Below are 22920 nucleotides of genomic sequence, written 5' to 3' on the forward strand. Positions count from 1 at the left end.
GCGTAGCGACACGATAAAAAGGAAGAGCCAGGGGATAAAGCGAGCAAAGGAGTGAGAGAGAAAAAAAGAAATGATGGGATCAAAATGACAGTCTGAAGGCATAGAGTAGAATTTTAAGTGAATGATCTGAAATACAGTTTTTGCACATAAGCACAAACCCTGCCAAGTGCAAAAAAATACAAAAAGGCATGAGATACAACAATATTAGCATTTAACAGCATAACAGTATGGCTCCATTGGGGCTACTACTGTCCAGACCAGGCGTGTGCCCATTGAACTAAATTGCAGTTATTCATTTCACTACATCAAGCAAAAGCCAAAGAAGTCAATTGTTCGTCACTAACTAGTCTGATGCCTTCAAAAGACCAATACTTAGAAGACAGACACGCTTGACTCAGTGGGCCTGCAGTGGCTGTATAGAAACCGAACACACGTGGGCGCACACACACTCACACACACCATTGATCAGCTCGTCAATCACCAGCCAATGAGGATAGCCACTGGCCACCAACACTCAGGTTATTGTGTGCGGTGACCCCGGGGTCAGCGGTAAGTAGCCAAAGACTGAGCCCCGCACAAAAGGACGGCTTCATGTACTTTCCACATACAGTGGCGTCGCCTCCGGCACCCTTATGAATAGACACATGGCAGACCAGTCCACAGATGGGACGGCGGCGAAGGGGGGAGTGAGCGCGTTGCCGTGGTGAAGGAGCACAAGCGGAGGTAACACACTGAAACAATGGTGCTGATGAAAGGCAGGAGTCGTGCCTAGGCTTCAGGGAGGGAGATTATTGGGCGAGCAGGTCTCCTGTTTTATCAGAGTGGATAGCGCGGAGACGAGGGGGATGGAGGAGACAGAGGGGGGGACAGAAGTCTGCAGATCGCCGACACAAAGCCGCCCCCATGCACCAGTGAGCGGCCAACTGTTCAAAAGTGTGACCAACACAATGCCAGACAGATACACTTTGTGTCTTACTGTGTGCATCTGTGGAGGCCTGTAGGCATGTGTGTTTTTGACTGTTTGGAATTTGCCAAGTAACTGTTTTAATCTAATCGTACAATAATTTATCCTCCTGTTTTTTTTTCTTGCTAATTTACTTTAATCCATGTTAATGTCCATTTGATTCATGGGCAAGATTGCTGCAGGCTTATAAGGTCCTCTTCACATTAGAGACAAACACTTTATTGTAGGTGTTATCTAGCAGTGCAGACAGTTCTAGCTAAAATGGCCCAGAATCAGGGATATCCAACTCTCTATCTCCATCCCAAGTTTCTTCTAGCATAAATATATAACACTGAAAAATCTAGCAGCAGGTCATATTTCATTGTAAATATTGCCAATGTTATTGAAAAGAGTTCTACCAAAAATTGTTGAGTGGCTGTTTCTTTACACACATGCAGCTGATCATTTTTGAAAGCCATGAGCACCACAAATGACATTCCATTTATCTTTACTGTATCCATGTGGATGCAGTAATGTCAGAGATAGGATCAAAATTATGCAAAAATAATCAAAATGTACATAGGTGGAAGGAATATGGGGGGAGAAATCCTTGAAAGCAGCAGGCCCTTGATGCTAAATGTAGAGTAAAAGGCTTGAAATTCACAATCAACAGACTATTTGTGTCCTATAGGTTAGATGAGGACATAGCAGATGCATTTTATAAAATAACTGTTTGGCTTCTAAAATGTAGTAGTATTTTTTAAGTGTCCAGAATCAAAGCATGTATCTGAAGTGTATAAATTTATCCATTGTATGGTGCCAAAACCCTCCACACCGGACTAACAAAAGTCACACCCATGTCATGTTGACTACATTCTGCACCACTTTTATAGATTTACAATTACAGTTGCAAAACTCTACAAATGGAAGTATGATGCACAATGATATCAACAAGTTAAGCTTACTGCTCACTATTGAATGCATACTATTAAGTGTCCGCATGTAACGGATGGTCACATTTGAGTGATTTTAGACTCTAGCTGGAGCTTTACTTATCTTAGAATCTGCTCTGAAAGTGAGCTCATGATTACAGAGAGCCTAAAGTGAGCTTTGCTATACACAAGTGATTGTGTATTCAAGTTAAATATCCTGATGTAATGTTATAGCACAAGTGCAATAGTAAAAGTAAGACTCATGTATGTCAAACTGTATAACAATATCTACCTGAATTTTGCTAAATTTAGGCTAACAGCTCCTGACTGTAATGAATTGAGAAAAGGTGCATTTTTATTGCATGTGAATTCAATTTTTCATTTATAAGAAGAATTGGCTATTTCCTTGTCCAAAAATGACATATTCTTGCTTTAAGATGTGAATCTTTCTGCTTTAGAGGTGACAGTCCTCAGGAGGTGTCATCATTTGGTTCCTAGCAACCTGAAGGCCAACATCTGGACATAGTCCCTACACCTCCTGATGACGGTCTGTTTGGCGACCGGTTCTGCTCTTTACCCTTTCACTCTCTCCCCCTCTCGCCTGTCTGTCCTCCCTCGGTGTCCCCTCGGGGTAATTGTGGGGTAATTTATGAAGTTCTAGCAGCATGAAGCAGGCCAGTGTATGGGACAGCCTGCTGACCGAGCCCCATTCAGCTCCAGAGGATAGGGCCTGGACTCCTTTTATCCTGCCTATAATCAGCATCTCTCCTTGGGCCTGGATGCCCCTCCTGACTCCCCTCGCCCTGCAGCCCTCCACAGCATGCAATCCTCCATGGTCGCTTAAAGATGAAGGGGAAAGTTATTGGACTCTTTAGTGACTCATAAACAACCTGGGGTTTTCATAGTGCTTTTGTGTCTTTGTGTTGTGGCCGAGATAATGCAATTGTTTCAGGCAGTGTAAATGAATAAATCACCGAGCAGTTTGTCCCAGCGGTGAGAGATAACAAAGGGCAGCACTCCCTGTTCTCAGAAACACTTGTCGGCCCGCTCAGACACTTTGTGAAACAATTTTATATCTCTCTCCCCAGACATTGGTACTCAGAGGGAAACGTTTAGATCCATGGATAAAGCAAACCGAACCAATTCCATATATCAGCTGCTGCTGAACACTTGTCCTGCTATGATCTCGGTACCTTGATATACAGGCGACAGAGAAAAATGGTGGTAACCAAAAGCTGCTGTGTGTCCTCTACAGGCTCTGCTCTCCACCACATGCCCAGATTAACACTCAGTGTGTGTGTACAGAAGATGTAGCCACTGATCCTGTTAAACAATGACCAGCAGACGGTGAAGGAAGCCCTACGGTACACAGCACAGGTTTGCGCTTCAGCTTAGCGCTTTATTGAGCCATGATAGGCCCTAATCTTGCCTGATCCTCTGTCACTACAAGCATATGCCTGTGATAATGCCCTCATTTTCTGGTCACCTGAGCACTTTCATTGGAGTGCACCCCGTGAGGCAGCAGAGAGGGGGTCTCTAAAGCCTAAAAAAGTCTGTCACAGGGCTCCGAATTGGATGAAGGGTCCTGAAAGGTGGCATCCAGAGAAGAAAGTCAAACACTCTAATGCAGGGTTAAAAATTGAAGGATTATGTGGAAACATGGAGGGTGGCTACGCTTTCATTTGTAAAATGCAAAGCCCAGAGATCCTTGCGTCTCTCTGTGTGGCCCGTTGCCTCTGTAAACACATGAATAACAACAAGAATGAGGAGTAGAAAAGGATTTATCTGGCTCATGCATACAATAATGGAGTAAAAGAAGCACTGATTACACTCCATTATTCAGCTAGAGTCCCCAATAATCATCTCAACATATATTCTTAGTGATTATAATCACAAGTGAAACATGCAGTAATACACAGCCACTGCTCTCAGCTGTTGTCCATGGATGTGTTAAAAATCCCCATTCAGTTTAGATGAGTGACAATCTCCCTAATCTAACTTCATGTACAGTTAATAAGCAGCTTGGCACACTTTCCTCAATTCATTGATAATTTATTAAGACTATTAAAGGCACATTTTGGATCATCTTCTTCTCTTTGGCCTGTGTAAAAAACAATGAAAACTGTGGCACCAACTAGCCATTAAAAGGCCTGAAAGACTGGAAAAGAAAGGAATCCGGACCATTGTGTCCGACATAGTTAATTAGGACCTGACCCAATTAGCAGAAGAGAGTCCAGCAGCCATGTTGGCTCGGAGCCTAACGATGGGAAAATCCATATGCTCCAAATAAATGGCCCATGTTGGCTCTCGAGGTTTTCCCAATTATAATATCACTGAATACTGGCTGAGCCAAAGCACCCTGCGGGGCTCCTGATGGAGCTGTGGTGGGGGGTCCTGAAGGCCCTCTTGATTCCTACTTCTAACTTTGTGCAGGAACATGTGTGTGTGTGTGTGTGTGTGTGTGTGTGTGTGTGTGTGTGTGTGTGTGTGTGTGTGTGTGTGTGTGTGTGTGTGTGTGTGTGTGTGTGTGTGTGTGTGTAAGGGATTGAGAAGGACTTTGAGATCACACACACAGCGACATACAGACCAGTCACCAAACTACAAGATGCAATCCTGTATATAAACATTCTTACATAAGCGGAGCAATTTCATACAACACGAAGGCTGTCAGTATTTCCTTCACATGCCCTTGTGGAGAATTAACATGCAGGAGAAACAAGAGAATTCAAATAAAGACTATCAGAACATAAAAGTGCCATAAGATGAAATAAAGGAGACTGATCTTGTTGCAGCCCACCTGCTGGAAATAAAACATCCCATCTCTTCTCTTATTCTCTTATAGATATATATGGGAGCTGTCAAAGAAAGTGGGACATTTGGCAGAAATGGGCTCTTAAGAAAGAGACATTCTGGATTTCTAAACTGAGTACTCTGTGTTTGATGGGATGAAATGCAAAGTAACTATTTTTTTGTGCTCTACTGAATTATACATAATTGATCTCAAATAAACAAAGAATAACTATTTGAAAGCAGCAAGAAGTTTAGCTCATGGATGGATGGATGTGTTGCACTTTGAAATAAGTTTGGTTTAGTTAGTTAGGGTATTCATGAATATAAAATTATGGAAGAAGTTTGAATAAACATTGTTTTAAAAATGAGTTTGTGAGAGTAGGGAAATTGTTTCTTTATATTAAAAAAATAATATTCATTTTGTTTACCTATTGATTTTGGTTAATGTGACGGATTAAAGAAGAAGAAAACCAGTGTTTTAGAGCAATCATGAGGCTGCACAAAGACGCCCACGGCTGGAGGACAACGTCTAATAGTGTTGGGTAAATATAAACCAGGGTGTCCTACTGTGTACCACACAGAGGAAAGCAAACAGCTTATTAGATGAGCTGCCAGATCAACACAACACATTCCAGCCATGATGCCTCTAAAATGTTTCCTCCATTTCACCCGCATAAAACCTTGGATGATGACTCTGCAGCTGTTGTGCTCCTGGCAAGAATCAATGCATTGCATCAATCCAAGGTTCACAAAACTGATGTTTTTGCAAATCTCCTCTGCTACTCTTGAGAGTGCAACACTTGAAAAGACTGTTATTATATTCTCAAACTACTGGCCCTCTAGCGCTGCCTCACTGGAGGCTTTGCTTGGCAGGAAGAAGGCAGGAAATTCCTGAGCTGAGTGGTGAAATCCAGCCTCTAAACACTGCAAAAAAAGAGGCTGAGAAGTCGGCTGATATATGCGCCACAAGATTAGATCAGCAGATATGTGTGGAACATCAGACTTTGAAGTAATTTATGTCATAAACTTCTCCATCTGAAATGAGAAAGTTGCTACAGAGTAGTGTCTTTCAAATGTTCCGTTCCATGGCAGCTGTCAAAATCAACTTCTTAAAAGTTTCCATAAATGAGAAAGTGCTAGTAGCTTTACGGTTGAATTAGAGGAAAACAATGCCATGCCCACTCATTTAGTATTTCTTTAACTACCTTCTCCCCAACTGGAGGTCCCCCTTCCAGTGAGAGTGATGAGATTTCACAGACAGTTTAGAGAGCCAAGTCAAATTTATCTGACCTCTTTTGTCTTGATCGCCTGGTTGAATTGTACCTAGTCTGCCATTAACGCTGCTCTTTACATGTTTAAGCACCTCATATGGTGCCTCACACTTATCTCCAAAATGTCTCATGGATACCATATGTAAATAAGGCCTTGGAGGCATCATCTATCTGCTGTGTTGGAGGAGTGCAATAAAAACTGTGGCCTGAAGAACTCTTTATCTGATTGATGGTTAACACTCTCACTTTCATTTTCATTTTCAATGTCAGTACGCGATGAAAAAAATGTATGGTAAACGCATATACACGTGTAGTTTGAAGCAAGTTTTAACACAGTCCTGGTTAACTGCTGGTGCGCAGCTTAACACGACATGTGAACCTGTTTTGGTTAATGTGTAGGGGGTTCATCAGCGCTGGGGGAGTTAAATGTGGCTGTGGGAAGGTGAAGTGGGGGCTACAGGGAGGAGAGGGGGGTGAAAGCGTGTCCCTTCTGCAATTGGCTGTGGCCCTTAGTGTCTCATTATGCGGCTTATTGTTCCTTTGTTGTGTCGGCGGTATAAATACACCCCAGCGGGCCCAGAGAGTGACAGTTTAGACACATTCACTCCTGTGGACAGACTGATCATCAGACTGAACGAACACTGAGAAAAGTCTGACTGCAGCCAAACTACAGCTTACTGGAAAAGCTTCAAAGACAAGGAGGCATCTGTAGAATTCAAGTGTTTTTGGATCACTTTGTAGTAATTCCTGATTTTTCTCTTGCTTCAACTAAAATGGATTCTGACGCTGGCTCCACCTGCAGCCGCTCTTCATCCCCAGATCTGGTAGTGGACGACTCCGCTGGGAGCTTCTTCTCCAACAAGATGTTCCAGAGATACTGCCAGGAGAGCAGAAGAGACAGGGAGGCCGGCCAAGACGGGACGGAGCGCTGCAGCGGGGGAGGAAAGACCAAAACCAGGTCTGAGCTCAGCAAAGAAGAGATGCAAGACCTGAGGCTGAAAGTTAACAGTCGGGAGAGGAAAAGGATGCACGATCTGAACCAGGCGATGGACGGCCTGAGGGAGGTGATGCCGTATGCTCACGGACCTTCAGTCCGCAAGCTGTCAAAGATCTCCACTTTGCTGTTGGCTCGAAACTACATCCTCATGCTGTCCAGCTCTTTGGAAGAGATGAAGAAACTTGTTGGGGATGTTTATGGAGGCAGTGCTGCTGTCCAGAGCCGAACCGCTCCCCATCCCACGATTCCTCCAGCAGCCACAGCTGCCCACCTCCCACTGCATCCTCTGGCCCAGTCCCTGCACTCTCTGGTGGGCAGCACACCTTCATCTCTCCAGCATCACTCATCTTCTCCTTCCTCAGCCCCAGCTCCACACTCCCCTCCATCAGCCAGCTTCCTGGGTTTTCACGCTCCGGTCCAGGGCCTTCTAAAGGACCCCCTCCACCTGGCCAGCTCCTACAGGCACTTCCCTGGCATGCCCTGCCCCTGCTCCCTCTGTCAGCCTCTGCCCACCACCACTTCCACATTACACAGTCTGTCTATGAACAAATGAGCAGGACTCTCTGAAAGCTATCTACTGCTGTTTGGATCGGTGTGATGAATCAAACAGCTCACAGCAGATTGATGAAAGACTGATAAAGTGATGGCTGGTGCCAGACTTTGTACATACTGTATATATTTTGTGCGATACAAGCTGCTGCTATTTTTATCAATTGTCTTTTCTGCACTGTTTATACAGAAATATTCTAAATGGACCAGGGATTTTATCAGAGAAGCAAAGTCTGTAATTTATCTGATATCTGTGGTGATGAAACTGTTAAAATGGAACTGGTGTGTCCTATTGTGCAGAATTTCTATTTTCCTAAATTAAAATTCATTTTTAATAATAACTCTAGTTTGTCGTCATCTTTTCATTAATGTGAAAGTATTTTTTTTCTGATTACAGGTATTTTTAATTTGTGGTTATTTCATCAGGGCAAGTTAGATTTTTGAAAACCCTACTATGTCTGTCAGGTAATATTTCTTTTTAAAAGGCTTCTAGATACAAACTATCAGAACAATTCAGGAACATCTGCTTTAACTATAAATACAAAGACTTTTATTGGGGCTTTGAACGGAGAAGGAAACAGAGCAAAAATGGATATTTAGGAAAGGGTGTCATTCGTTGCTGACCAGTTCTGGACAGACTAGCCTCTACAGAGCTAAAGAGGGACAGAAGGGTGAGACAATACGTCGCCACAGAAGCTGAATGTGGCGTTCTTGAGCCAGGGGACCATCCATCTTCACCTCAACAGGGTGTAGGAGATGAAAGGACGACACAGGCGCCAGGAAGGCACGTCACTTTTGTCTGACGCAGTCGAGGGACATAGCCATGTCCTCAGCTCTAGGTCAGTCATTTGTCATTGTCTCATAAGAACACAAATATAGGCACACAAAGGGCAAATTTAAAGCAGAGGACATAATGCGGTCGGTCTAATAAAGTTACTTTAATCCTTACAGGATCCTGTTTTCACTCTTAATGAATATTTCCACATACTAAATAAATAAATAAATACTAAAAATTCCTTATCAAACTTGGTTGCATTAGTGTTAGAAGTCAAATTCCAAATGCTTCATTAGTCAAATAAAGCATAACCACAACTATATGTACACTATACACACACTGATTACCATGAACATGATTTAGTCAAACAACTAAACAATGGCTGGCCTTCACTTAGCAACAAATCAAGCGTGTAAAATACATGCTTATCCTCCCACGGCTGACAGATGAGTTGGAGATCAGGGGAGAAATGAAGAGATGTAACTCATTCTCACCTACCTCCCTCTTCACCCCCTCCTCCTCCTCCTGAGAGCACTGAATAGGTTGGAACAATAGCCATGCGTGGGACACAAAGGCTGGGGGAGTCCAAGCTCTCGTGCCTGGGACACAGACCCCCTCCATTCAATCTACATTTCATCATGGTAACAAGCGCTGTCGGGCCAAAAGGCCTGACACCCTCACTCACCACAAAGGCGGTTAGCTCTAATATATGAGGCTATTGACACTGTAAAGAGCCCCTGTCAGTTCTGGGGGATTGTCAGCTGTGGGATGTCTCAGTGGGGGGAGGCAGCTGCCAGCCAAACCAAGCGGTGGAGCTTCTGTCGTGGGGACCGGAGCTGCAGCGTCACCTGGTCCCTGGTCCCTTGACACAGAGACCCTGGTCCTCCCACATGGCCCCCCTTTATTGGGGCACAGGTGGGAATGGGAAGCAGAACACATTGTGGAGATTAGTGGGGATCTGCCTCCTTTGCACTAGGTAGATAATTAGAGACACTGACTTGTGCAAAGCTGGTGTTTCCTGATCGGCACCAGATGGTGTTAACCCACATTGTGGCATCAGCAGTCTGGAGAGAGTGTGTGTGTGGATGTGATGACGGCGCTGTGTAATGGATATGATTCTTAAATCATACAATATGGGCATGTCCTCTGTGTACCATTATGGTCAGCCGCTGCTGCCATCACTGTGCTCTTTAGCATACGCTAACCAGCAGTGGCAGCGCTGCTTTTAGTCACGATGTTGTGCACAATTAACTCTGAAATTTAAAGACAGTGATGCATTCTAGCCAAGATGGATTATTTGTAAAAGTAGAAATTCTACAGTGTTATTACAAGTACAGGTGCAGCATCCAAAATCTTGCTTAAACAAAAGTACTTGTTTTGCAAAAAGGCTCCTGTCATCGTGTCGGATATCGCAGAATCTAAGACTAGTATATGTTCAGTATAGCTGGACCATCTAACAACTTTATATGTGTTCCTATCCAAACATTCAATTCTGTAAACATATTTTTGTGTATAATTGAGCTCTTAAACTGTTATCTGCATCCCGGTGAGACATTTTAACTTGTTTTTGACTTAATCATCTGAACCTTGAGCAGTTTCTGCCATTTTTTGGTTAATTTTATATATAACATATATAACCTGCACCTCTATGGAAACAGCACAACCACGACTAGAAGCAGAGAGAACTCAGAAATGTCTTTTTTGTGGTATAACATTGTCATAATACCATAAATCATTAAAAAATTAAAATAAAAGTTCCATTTCTTTTTATGAATTGAAAAACTTGGAATCAACATGTACAACATATTCCAAGTGCTCACAAGTGTTATCAATACTGAAGATAAAATGGGGGAAACATATTCTGTAGATATTTTACTGCTTGCATTTTTAACTCGTGTTCAGATTTTCCTCTTCTCTGCCTTGTGTAAACACAACCTGCAGTTGAGCTACAAAGGCCCCCATTTTTGCTATGTTTTGTCTTGGTCACAGCTGAGTCACTAATGGCTTCGTGGTTGTATAGAGAAGCGCAGAATTTTTTATTTTTATTTTTTTCAACAGGTTACGGCGAACACATTTTGGCAAATTTTGAATGAGATATGTTGAATATATTGATTCTGACAAAACACTTCAATTTCAAGCCTAGATTTGGTTTTGGATTATTTCTGGTTTTACAGTTTCTTGCAGATAATGGATGTCAATATGGAGATTAAAAAAAAAAAAAAAAAAAACAAGAACAAAAAAACCATGTATTTCAAACCTACCCATGGGGTTCTGGATTCGGACAGTTAAAATCAATTTTAAAAAACTAAGTAAATGAAAAGAGCATCTTTATATTGTTATTGTGGAAAATTCTTGAAGTTCAGTGAAATACTTCTACCACAGTGGCAAAATTTAGTTTATATTTTTCATTATAAACTGATACTTTAAAGACTCCATTCTAAACTTCAGTGACATAATAAGGATATTTTTTTTACATCAAGTATAATTAGCCATTTTAATGTATTTTTATGTAAAATCATCTTTAAAGGTATTAACCACAGCAGTCTGATAAATTTTGTGGGGTGTACATATAAAGCTCCATAAAATAGACTTACTTAAGTACTTAAAAATTGTTTAATTACAGTATTTAAGTAAATGCACTTTCTGTAACTGGATTTTAGTATTCCTTAATAACCATAAATGATGGGTCTCAGTATGGAGGAGAGTGATGGCTCACATCAACATAGAACTACGTTTTCTTCACTGCACCTCAGGCTGATTAAATTTACTCCACTGCTCATCTGTGCAAGTGACATGCAAGAACAGCAAAAGGCAAAGCCAGAAACATCTTTAACCACACAAAAGATGCTGTGATATTACACATCTCCCTTTTGTGCATTAATGTCCATGCCCATGTAGACAGATGGATAAGTTAACTGCTTCAGATACAGATCAATAGAGGAGTCCTTATCCCAACTTGGCTCGGCCCAACCTGCATTGACAGAGTTAATTAGGGGACTGAAAGACCCAATTAGGAGGATTGAGGGACTGGACGGGGAGACATATTGGAGGACATACGCACTCATTGTGTAGCGTCTGGATAAAGGGGAACTTCAATTAAGAGAGAACACACTTCCAGAGGCTTGTTGCCTGTTCTTTTTCATTTTGTGCTCAGTAAAGCCTACAGCCCCCATTTGTCCCCAGAATACTGATGAGGGGAAAGCACAGCTGCTGGGGGTCAACACGCACACGCAATACACGGTGCACATACGCAATACACGATGCACATACGCTCACATGCACGTCCACAGATGTACAGAGGAGGAGACTGATGAAGGCTGGAATTGCTAAGTGCTTATTAGTAAACATAATGGTTGAAGAAGGAGAGCTTTGGTGTACATAAATTTGTTTGGTTTCATACACAGCTTATTGGTTAAATTAGTCTTAATTAAAAGAAAACTATCTGCATATGCTCCAGTTGTTGTTGTCCCTTGTGGAAGCTTTGGGATGCAGTTTCTCCTCCTTTGCTTTGATGCTCTTCTACCTTCTGTGTTATAAAACTACTTCAAATGCATTTACTTTTCTGACAGTTCTCTGTTCTCTTCACACAAAAGAAACATTCTTTGAAAAGTGCAAACACTCAGTGCAAATTTAATTAAACCCTGAAATTCATAAAGTCACAAGAAAAGTTGGCTATCTGTTCTTAGTCAAAAATGGGAATTAGAAACATGTACAAACTTAAACCTCATGTCCAAGTGATGCTCACTTGTCACAAGAGTTGTGATGTCAAGTTTTTGACCTTAGATCACTTGCAGGAGTTGTTACCTAATTTTATTGCACATATACAGTAAATGCCTGTGTCTGTTTACATTTAGATACTGTGCAGAAGTTGTCGTTTAGACATCGTTTTGGTATTTTACTATTTAAGTGTAGAGATCCTGAAACATCCCCTCTAATGATGCATCAAAACACTGGAGAAAAACTGCAAGGTTCATGCATATGGGTGGAAATATTTGCCATATTTGCCAAATTAAATCCCAGAAATAAAATTGTATTTAATACTAGAAAACTGAATCGTGTTGCTCTTTAATTAAATTCAAATTATGATCCAATGGATGATTCACTAAAGATTCAAATTCAGTTTCTGGCAGTGGTGTCACTAGGCCTGAGCATATGAGGTTATAGCCCAATTTTTTAAATAAAAAGCCCTGGACCTGTTCATCATTTTTGTGATCAGGCACTTAACTGGTCGAAAATAAGATATTACTGATCAAAAATGCAATTTGTTTAAGTTTTGGGTCACCTGTGTGTTACTACTTCACACTACTTTGCAATTGTGCAATTTGTGTGAGCATGTTTGAGAGAGTGAACCGGGTAAAAGGATTGTCATTGCTGGTATCTGATGGTAAATGGTTAAGTAATTCAGTAAGGCAAGAACGAAGCTTCGGAGATAGAAAGCTTCATCAAAAATCAAAAGGATGAAGGCTACAAAGTGCAGATGATCCTGTTACTGTACATAAACTGTCATTAGGCTGAACTTAGACATAATTATGTGTTTTGTTGTTGATGTTTATCAGCAATACAGACAACAGATGTGCTTTTATAAATATTAGTTGTTTATTTTTGTCTATTGTGTTATAGGACTTTATGGGTGAACGGTTCCAACTCACCAGCACCTACATCTCTGCCCTATCACTATTTCACCCAGACTGCAGAGTATTAACAATCGATATGATACACCAATTTCACTCCAGCTGGTCACTAAATCTGGCAACTCTTGTGTAGCGCAGTGGCTCAAAAGCATTTCTGTCACAAGTCACACCTCTAGATATGATTACAGATGTAAATCATCCTAAATAAGACTATTGCCGAGGTACACATTGAAAGAATCAGTGTGATAGTAACGTGGATCATGGGCAAAACACGGAAACAAAGTAGGCTGACATTAGCAGAGAGCACATTGTCGCACATTTTGTATTGACTCTGAAATAACTTCGAAATGGTGCAATTATCAAGTTAAAATCAACTCTAAATGTTACGACTTCTGAGCTCCACTGAGTCCCTAATGTTTAAAATCCTAACAATGTGTTTGGTGTCTGGTTGGTTGCGCATATTTGTGTCCATACCTGTAGTCCATCACAAACAACTGCCCAGTTTTTCGTACTGTCGACATGTTTGGTCCTCGCCTGCTTCCGTAGATGATGCAAAGACGGTATAATATTTACCGTTTATGTTTTAAACCGTAGACTATTAAACAGTATTATTTCTCTATAAATGTATACAACTGCGAATATTTGTACACAACCGAAAGGACAAGTTGCATCACGTGTGATTTGTCCACAGACACGCAGCGGGTTAGAGTTCACTGCATACTGATGATGTCATCGTCTGAAGATGGCTGAAGGGTGAGTGTGAAGTCGCAAATTAGTTTAAGTTTTACAGTTTAATCTAACACAGACCGCTGACATCGTGTACATGTTGTGTTCGTCACTGCGTTGTGTGTCTATGGTGATATAGTGTCGTGAGTTTGTTTGAACGCTGCTCTTTGCAGCCTCCGGAGTCACTTCAGGAAGTGTATTTGTTTACCAAAACATAGCATGGCTAGCGTTAGCATAGCCTGGTTAGCTTCTCCGTAGAGCTGCTTAAATCACGCAGCAGCAACCAGCGGAATGTATGCATTTGTCTTGTTTACATCTGGCGTTCATGTTCAGCCTTACACATCACTTCCGTGGATTGTTTCCACATATCTTGTATTGCACTGTTAGCTGACGATAGCTAGCTCGTCGTCTCGCTAGGCTGTGTGTGTGTGTTAGCTAGCTACAAACCTTGGGAATGTCAGCTGACTGTCAGGTAGCTAAGCTGACAAAGCATTTCGAGCATTTTTAGAATGTACAGTTGTGTTGTTCCACTTGTGCTGATAGTGTTTGCGCTGTTGTGGTTTTGCAAAGCAGCTAATGCTTGTATATGTGTGTTACCACAGAGAAGGCTGGTGGGGAGGCTGGCTTCAGCAGAGCTTCCAGGCCGTCAAAGACAAGGTAATCAACACAGTAAAAGGCATCCAATTTGTGAAAATAGTCCTCCTGATTGTATCTCAAACATCTGCTCATGATTGCAATGTTTTTTTTTAATGAATTTCATAAAGAAGCAGAACCAAAATACAGCTGACAACATTATTTTATAGCTTTATGACCAAGTGCTGAATGTTGTTTCCTCAGTGTTTCAGTGGTGCCATGTTATGGTAGCCTTTGCCTCTGTTGATTAAAAACCGGTTCCACAGTGTCATTGAGGAAATTTACAAGAAACTGCCCAGCTTTCTGTAAACTGGAACAAGCAGATGTTTAAAAACCTGTCTTCCGTATAGAAAGCCACGACTATGACACTGCTGTAAGACTGCTGTGCTCTCAGAACGCCTCACTTTTCTCCAATTTTCTTCAAATTTCTCTCTAGTGAAATGTTTTAATGAACATATGCACTTGTCTAAAACAAAGATACCCAGACACCACAAGCTTAGTATTCTGGACCAAAATCTCTAATAATGATGCTATAAGTTGCACTCTTCATGAGCCTAAACAAGCTAAGTTAGCCTTTGTGAATGATATGTGGGGCATTGCTACAACATGTACAGATGTTGCAGTTCACAAACGATATCTGTCAACAGGGAACATTTCAAGATAACATTCTGGCAACATGTTGTTAACATAAAGTTAACTACTTAAACTCCCACTTTGAATACTGTGGACAGATGAGAATGTCTGCACCTGACACCATTTGCTCTCAGATTTTTGGTTGCCTGTAGTGTCCAGGATCATACAGCACAAGCACAACATATCTTCATACACGACTCGATGTATTTTTTCCCCCACATTGCAACAGACCTATAGCAGCACTTGCAGCTGCTGCCACTGTACGTCAAACTACAGTATCTACTGTACATTTGGTACCACAGAGAATCAAATGCTGTCACTTTTTCAGAACTACCATATTGGTTCTTGTCACATCACTTGTCTGAAAACACATTTTCTCAATGGGAATGATGCAGTTGAATCTGGATGTTGATCCTGTTTGTTGGACTCTCTTTCTTACAGTCCTCTGAGGCCTTAGAATTCCTAAAGAGAGACCTGACAGAGTTTTCCACTGTGGTGCAGCATGACACAGCCTGCTCAATTGTGGCAACAGCCACTGCTGTCAAAAACAAACTTGCTGTAAGTTTCAGCCTTGAGTCATGTCATTGCTTTTATGAACATGGTTCATATTTAGATTTAATGCTTACTGCACTGTTTTCCAGGTGGAAGGGTCATCCGAAACAACGGAGAAGGTGAAGAAGAGCCTGTCTAGTTTTTTAGGGGTGATAACAGATACACTTGCTCCACCTCCTGATAAAACTATTGACTGTGATGTCATCACATTGGTGGCAACGCCAGCCGGTACCACAGAGGTTTACGACAGTTCCAAGGTGGGTATTATTTTGCTGAAATATGGACTCTAAAGTAAACAGTTTATGTGGCCAGACAGTCACCACAAAATGAGTTTCTAAAGGCTAAACCAATGCAGCAGAGCTCTCTACTTGTGCTTTTGAGCGAAAATCTCAAAATCTTCTTGTTGAGATCAACAAATGGAGTGGAAAAACTTTTAGCTGATATCTTTGAAAACATTTAACAGTGTGTTTGTTCAGGACAGATTTAGTCATTATGTTCTGTCTCATGAGTGGGTGCAGGACTGTGGCAGTGAGCACATGATGTGCATATGGAAATAAAACAATGACTGCTAAGCAATTGTATTTCCTGCAGGCACGTCTCTACAGTTTGCAAGCTGATCCTGCAACGTACTGCAATGAGCCTGATGGTAAGACACAGTAAAAGTATATAGTTGGCTCGCAAGACCTGCAATAAAACATCATTTTTCATTGCTGGTGGTTGCATTATTTTAAAGGTATATGGTGTAATTCATAATTTTAAGAACTTAATTATTGTAGACTTTTTTTTGGGTTGCTGTGCATGTGTTTTTGTATTCTTTATTTACATGTGTGGGATGAATATAATTTCACCTAACTGCTGTTACATCAGGTATTTTTGTTCACCCATTCCAAGAGTATCACTGGGTTTATGTATTGTAATGCAATTATTGCTCAACACATTTGCTGGATTTGTGCTGCAACTCACTCCTTAAATCAACAAAGTACCTCAGGCATGCAAGTAATAAGTGTGGAGACTGGTAGGTTTATAGCTTGCTTTCTAAATATGTGCCACTATTTTTGCTTAGGTCCCCCAGAGCAGTTTGACAGCTGGCTGTCCAGCTTCAGTCTGGAAGATAAGAAAGGAGAAATCTCAGAGCTTTTGGTCAACAGTCCCTCCATACGAGCCCTTTACACCAAAATGGTATCTATCGCCTGTTTGTCCTGTCTACGTGCACTGTTGAGGCTTCTGTTTTGTTTTGAACTAATAAATCAGATAAGAACAGGTTTTTTTTTCTGCACAGGTTCCAGCAGCTGTAGCCCATTCAGAGTTCTGGCAGAGATATTTCTACAAAGTCTTCCAGCTGGAGCAGGTAAAGATGCTGTTTTATGTGATGTATTGTTAAGTATAGAATCTTTTCAGCCATTCATAACAGTTCATTATGTTGTCTTGGGTGCCACCTGCTGGCCAGTTTTAAACTTACCTGGGCTTTTTAATTCACAGGATAGGGTCATAATACAGGTTTGTCCTGCCCTAAATTGAGTTGTTGTGGTACCTTAACTATCACCCAATGAACTTTGATGTGTTTTTTTTTTTTTTTTAATTGCAAAATCAATGTAAATCTTAAAACCATAGAAATTAGGTGTTAATTTAACTTTAAAGATATTCGGGCTGTAGATGGTGATGCAGTTTAATTGTCTTGATTTAATTAAAAGATGCTTCCAATATGTTGTCACTATTATTTGTTTAAACTGACACAAGCTATCAGGAGACATGTTGATTGACAGACTATGGGTCTCTTTGACTGAGAACTGTTTTTATGCATTTTATCTGTGCATGACTAATAATGAATCTTGCATGAAATGGTAATTATGCTTTTAATGGCTAATTACCTAATGTCAAATTCTATTTAATTGTTTGTTCCCAAACTAGAGCGTGGTCCTGCCGTTGCTATTTTAAATAGCTGCTTTTTGCTGAAGGCAGAATATAATTATAATGTGTGTAACACATTTATTTCTTCATGAAGCTCACGAACTAATGTGAGAATTCACACACTGATGTTCAGAATAATTATGCCTCTCTTTCACTGTGACACCTAGGAGGAGGCGAGGAGAGTGGCACTGAAGCAGAGGGCAGAGCAGAGTCCCCACACAGAGACCCTGGGCTGGGAGGAAGAGGAGGAAGGTATGAGCAGCATTTTAAATGGTTATAAGTCAGCTTTACTTAGAAACCTGACACTTACGCTGCCTCGTGTTATTCCTGCTGTTCTTGATAGATGATTTCCTCGGCACCACGTCATCATCTCAACTCAGCTTCACGCCACAGTTGGACAGTAGCTCAACCCACCTGTCCAGCACCACGACGGATCCCACAGCGGCGACTCTGCTGAGCCCTGCACTGTCTCCAAGTGAGGCCACCCTCTCAGTTAGCAGCGACAGCGTCAGCCTGCCAACGCAGGTGGATGCACGACCAGAGCCTGTTGCCACAGAGCTGTCTAAGAAACTGACGGAAGCTAGTTTGGAGGATGTTGTGAACAAGCCACAAGAAGAGCTGAGACCTGGAAAGAATGACTTACCCCCTGAGGCTCGAGTGGAAGCTGGAACCCAGTCAGAGGCCACTGTTGATGGGACGTCAGTGAGAGCCCCCACCTCTAAACCTGAGAATACAAAGGAAGAAGGACCACAGGATCTGAGAGTGTTTGAGCTGAACTCTGACAGTGGGAAGTCTACGCCCTCTAACAATGGCAAGAAAGGTACAGTGCCCTGAGGTGGTTTTTCAGCTGGCAGGTAGATTCTTTCTGTTAAAGTTTGGGAGTTAAAATCGAAACAGGATTAAGTTTAAGGTTTTGAGTTTTCCACTTAATAGGCTTAGAAGAAGCAGCAGAGCCAGCAGAGGTTACAGAAACCTCTAAATAATCGTGTCTTTTTTTGCTCCAGGGTCCAGCACCGATGTGAGCGAGGACTGGGAGAAAGACTTTGACCTGGACATGACTGAAGAAGAGGTCCAACTGGCACTCTCTAAAATAGAAGCTTCAGGAGAGGTTAGTATTTCTTATGTGGATAAATGTTTATATGCAAAGTCGGGGAGATTTTACTAATTGTTTTTCTCCTTGTCTCTTACTAGATGGATGAAGACTGGGAGAACTGGGACTGAGAGCTGCGGCAAAACAAACTGTCCCACCATTAAAGCTAGTTCTCGGCAGATGAACCATGCTTAATGTGTTTTAACTCTTTGTCCACACTGTCACCATGTCATGATTGTCAGTAGAGGATTTTCTGGCGGGTTTGGACCATATTGGTAAACCTGTTGAAACAAGCAACGGGAAGACCAAGGAAATAAGAATTAGACTGCTCCGTAAGCTGTCAGCAAAGTGCAGATAGGCCGCTAGCGAGGTTATTGGCTCAGGTCTTGGCTATTTCTTGGAGTAACTTCTCACTTAGAGCGCGTATGACACTAGTATTGGACAGGCTGTAATCATTCTGACATGAAAGTTTAAGGACACGCAGTGACAAGTCAGAATGTGAAGGTTTCACCGCAGCAGCAGCAGTGGAGGAGCTGTATTTCCTATTTTCTTCATGCCATTAAATACATCATGTATGTTGCGAGTGTATTTCAAGTTGATGACTTAAATGCAGGCTGCAAAATAGCCATAAACTGTAACGCTGCTTGTCACCTTTCTGAGATGAAATACTTCAGAAATGATTTTTGAATGATGATGATCGACTTTACCTGTGCCCTCCTCCTTTCTCTCTTGCTTTCTCTCTCATCTTTATTATGCAAGTGAATCTTCAAAATGGGAAAAGAAATATTTTGGCCTTCTTTCACAGAGCACTTTTCATTTTGGATTCACTCCCAACTTTAGATATATGGCCTTGTAAAACACACAGTAGTGTGCTAATGTTATCCAAATGTTTTTGTTACATCATCTGAAACACAACCAGCTGTCGTGTCGCTATTCTCCTTCCCCTCGCTTTGTCATATCATATGATTGATTTGAAAATATGAGCTTGTTGCAGATTACATGTCACTTTGAAATGTGTCATTTCTATAAGTTGTTCACCTGTTTGTCTTTTTTGGATCGAGGGAATTTGTTAGTTATTTGTCATTAGGAGAAAAGTCACATTTGACTTAATAAAGAGAATCCAAACCAGTTCCCATGTCATCATACCGGTTTCTTTAGCCTGAATTTGAGGGTAGCATCTCTTGTTATTTACCTGTATAGGAGAAAATGACAATTCTGCAACGTGTTCAGTTTCCCTGTCAGCCCATGTTCAGAACAAAATAGCTCAGCAGGCAGAGTGCCGAGTAGACCAAGGAGCTATGTGAGCAAACTCCATGCTTTTCTGATTTCCTTTTCTATCATCTGTAATGTAACAGAAAAAGTCTAGAGGTGTAATATTTATACTAAAGTAAATGCTTAATTATTGTATTATGTGCTTTGGATTGCATGTCTGTGCAATAACATTATGCAAAACATTGTGCAGATGGTTCCTGTTAAGTTGTATGTTTTTGTTATGTTTTGGTAAAGGCATTGGCTGTTTTTCAGGTTTTTGTGTTCTGACGAGGTGTTGCATGTCGATAATTCTCAGCTGTGTATTCCCTTCTGATTCACACGTTGAACTAATCAAACACATCTGTTTTCAGAGCTGTCAAGTTCTCTTTTTTGTTTAAAGTACTTCGCGATATTTTTCAAATGATCATTGTTATTAAAGGGTTCATGGCTAGTTGGCTTTGTGTCTGGCTTTATGTCATATTCCAGGCCGACTGTTTTCTCGGAAAAGAAGAAAAACAAAGGTCAATTTAGATCAGAACACACTACAAAAACACTTATTAGCAAGATGTAGAGCATTAAAGGGCAAGCAGTGCACAGGAAATCACTGGTAATATCAAAACTCTTTGCTCATGTCACGTAAAGTGCACTCAGCCGCTAAGGTGTTTGGCTGCTGTGTTAGATTAAAAAAAGAATGTCATAACACATTTCTTTTTTTATTACCTCAAATATAATGCACATTTACTTTAGGGAGAGGCTTATTGCTATCTGGGCTGGCATACAGACAAATAAAGCTGTCTGTGGGTGGGGATTTTACAGAGGAACAGTTGGCACTAAGAGCAAAAATAAGCATGAAATCAAATAAGGGACTTTACAGTTTTAGTTGTAGAGCTTATTGAGTTCACTGTAATGTATATACCTATAGTTTGGAGAAACAGCATGGATTTAAACTTCTTTGAGAGCACTTCATTAAAAAAAATTATCTCCTTTAAAATCCTCTAATTTCACAATAATATGTCACGTATAAGGCATCTATATCATATTCTCATTGAAGCTCAGGCAATTATTTACACAGATTTAAATATTGAAAGTGGGTATTTCTGATGAGCATCTCTGCCAAGTGATGGCGCTGTTGCTACACTCAGACAGCCCCAGTCACAAACCTGCCACTCCTTTTCTTTCAGCTGCAGCATCCATCTGACAGACACAGATTTGCCACATGCTCCTCTCATATACCAGTGTTTATTTTCAGTCGCGTGAAACATGTTTGTTTCTGCAATTTGCTTCCATTTTCTGCACATTATCTCCCTTAATTTGCCCTCGCTGGAGATCTTGGGGGAAGAGTCAATGAAATTTTTAGAGGGTGTTTCTGGTGGCATCAGCTGGGCTAATGTAGGTCACAGAGGAGCGACACCTGTACTGCCTCTGCAACATGGATGCTGCCTGTAAAGATGGCTACTGCCTGTGTGTATCTGGCTGCATTTTTCTCTCCCTTTCGGTGGGTGTGGTGTGTGCACTGCTGATGAGTGACTGGGTGATAAATCAGACAAGGGGAGACATGACTATCAGTCACTATTTGCACCAATGTCAAGACTAATGCAGCATCAGTACAGGGGGAAAAAAATCACCAATCTCCCTTTTTAAATTCCAACAATTTAAGGATGAAGAAACAGGACCTTGAACCTGAGTCTCCTGCGAATATACTGGTGGATACACTCAAGAAAGATGAGGCAAATCAGATCCAGCTAAACTCTAGGGACCATAAATACACCGGCTCTCGAGATGTGTTTTAGTAGCTATAATAGCTAACTGTTCAAAGTCAGTTTTCAAGGACAGAATCATCTCAAAGACTTCCCCATGTCTACCTGCTTATTTGTTCAATAATAATAATAAGAATTATGCTCTTATATTCCAAAACCAGCACCCTCACTCCTGAGTGATAATGTCTTGTGCATATGCTGCCCTAACAGAACCCCAAATAACACAGACACCATATACATTACATTCTTTCTTACTCTGTTCCCACTCTGAGGCCTTAGTCAGCAGAAAGGTTGTAAAGGAATTTCCTGTTGAAGCCCACCGCTCCCTGTGTGTGTGCTTTGCATTACCACCGGCGCTCACCAATGTCATGTACAGATCATTTCACCATAGACAGACTTTGAGGGGGGTGGAGGAGGAGGCCGATCAGACTGGGGAGAGAAATACTTCCCTCCTGACAGTCACCCCCCTCTTTCTCTTCCCCTCGTAATCCATCCTTGACCGAACTCTTCCTGCTCCTCTTTCTGCCTCTTTGACTCTCTCCTATTCCAGTGCCGTCATATATGCAAACCTAGTCACACACACACATGCACCTCTAGTCCCTCTCAAGCGCACACACACACACACACACAAAAATGCAGAGAGAGTCAGGATGAGGTCATTGTCTTGAGAGCGAGTATTATTCTGGACACCCTAAAGGGAGAAACCCTGTAACCCCTCTGCCTTTCAGTAAGCACAAAAGACTCCCTTTGAGGGAGGAGGCAGCTATGGAATGTGTTACCGGGGTTTTCTATAACGACCGGCTTCCAAATTCACACCCATTTCATGTGTCTGTGTGTGTGTGCATCCTGGGATCTTTGTGCTTTTATGCAGAGGGTGCATATTCTGGGGCCTCAATTATACTCTGTGTGTGTATAGATTCAAAATAAGTTGTATATAAAAGTGTGTGTGTGTCCATAGTTGATGCATTCTGACGCTTCATTTAGTTATTCTCGCTCTCAGATAGGAGCTGACATCTATGGGTGAACTACATGTCCAGCATAGTTTCCTCCCTGCCACAAAGGGAGAAAATGCAGCCATCAGATGAAGAGTGGAAGCATCGCAGAGCCTTGTGTGAAGGCGGAGGTCGGGGGGACTTCTAAAGGACTCTTGAGATGCCTCTGGATTTTTCCATGACAAACCATCGCCTTTCCCAATGTTGAGCGGTGGGAACTGGCCACTTTGTTTGTACGAAGCGGTGTCTGGGAGGAATGCGGGTTTAGTCCGGGAGGGGACGGCCGGGGGGAAAGTATGATAACTCCCACTCCATTCAGATTTATGGTGAAGACAGAGGGGCTCCTCTGGATGCATGTCAAGGGACTAGTTGAACGCCGCCCCTCTACTCCCGGCCTGCCAAAGCAAATGTTTAGTCCAACAACCCCTAGCTATTCTTTACATCCTTCTCTGTCTTTCTCTTCTATATGTGTCTCTCTCTGCCATCGTAT

The 22920-nt window shown here is 41.7% G+C and overlaps 2 protein-coding genes and 1 long non-coding RNA gene across 5 annotated transcripts in view; 2 read left to right on the top strand and 1 right to left on the bottom strand.

The window, feature by feature from the left end:
* The window catches only part of LOC129347787 (uncharacterized), a 31476-nt gene extending 17892 nt beyond the window's left edge, over nucleotides 1–13584 (bottom strand). The window contains exon 1 of one of the 2 annotated variants that reach the window (XR_008600046.1): nucleotides 13363–13583. This is a non-coding gene — a long non-coding RNA (uncharacterized LOC129347787). Of the gene's footprint in view, nucleotides 1–13362 lie in introns of both variants that reach the window. The other variant, XR_008600045.1, reaches the window with a different exon arrangement.
* On the top strand, nucleotides 6512–7817 carry olig4 (oligodendrocyte transcription factor 4). The gene has a single exon (XM_023289995.3). It carries the CDS (start codon nucleotides 6710–6712, stop codon nucleotides 7484–7486), a length of 777 nt encoding a protein of 258 aa, XP_023145763.1. The 5' UTR covers nucleotides 6512–6709; the 3' UTR covers nucleotides 7487–7817.
* On the top strand, nucleotides 13559–20132 carry bsdc1 (BSD domain containing 1). 2 transcript variants are annotated; one of them, XM_023289993.3, is made up of 12 exons: nucleotides 13559–13641; nucleotides 14217–14271; nucleotides 15322–15438; nucleotides 15522–15689; nucleotides 16024–16078; nucleotides 16496–16611; nucleotides 16712–16780; nucleotides 16912–16929; nucleotides 17508–17592; nucleotides 17684–18160; nucleotides 18345–18448; nucleotides 18532–20132. In XM_023289993.3, exons 1-12 carry the CDS (start codon nucleotides 13631–13633, stop codon nucleotides 18559–18561), a joined length of 1305 nt encoding a protein of 434 aa, XP_023145761.1. In that variant the 5' UTR covers nucleotides 13559–13630; the 3' UTR covers nucleotides 18562–20132. The 2 variants fall into 2 exon arrangements, with proteins under 2 accessions (XP_023145761.1, XP_023145762.1); XM_023289994.3 differs by lacking the exon at nucleotides 16912–16929 and having other exon boundaries at nucleotides 13562–13641.
* The last annotated feature ends 2788 nt before the right edge of the window (nucleotides 20133–22920 follow it).

The sequence above is a fragment of the Amphiprion ocellaris genome, chromosome 20 (genome assembly GCF_022539595.1).
Source record: "Amphiprion ocellaris isolate individual 3 ecotype Okinawa chromosome 20, ASM2253959v1, whole genome shotgun sequence".
Lineage (NCBI taxonomy): Eukaryota > Metazoa > Chordata > Actinopteri > Pomacentridae > Amphiprion > Amphiprion ocellaris.

Coding starts and splice junctions, on each gene's coding strand:
- olig4 (XM_023289995.3), top strand. CDS start 6,710: ATGGATTCTGACGCTGGCTCCACCTGCAGCCGCTCTTCATCCCCAGAT.
- bsdc1 (XM_023289993.3), top strand. Junction 15,690..16,023: donor AGGTTTACGACAGTTCCAAG/GTGGGTATTATT, acceptor TATTTCCTGCAG/GCACGTCTCTACAGTTTGCA. Junction 18,449..18,531: donor AAATAGAAGCTTCAGGAGAG/GTTAGTATTTCT, acceptor GTCTCTTACTAG/ATGGATGAAGACTGGGAGAA.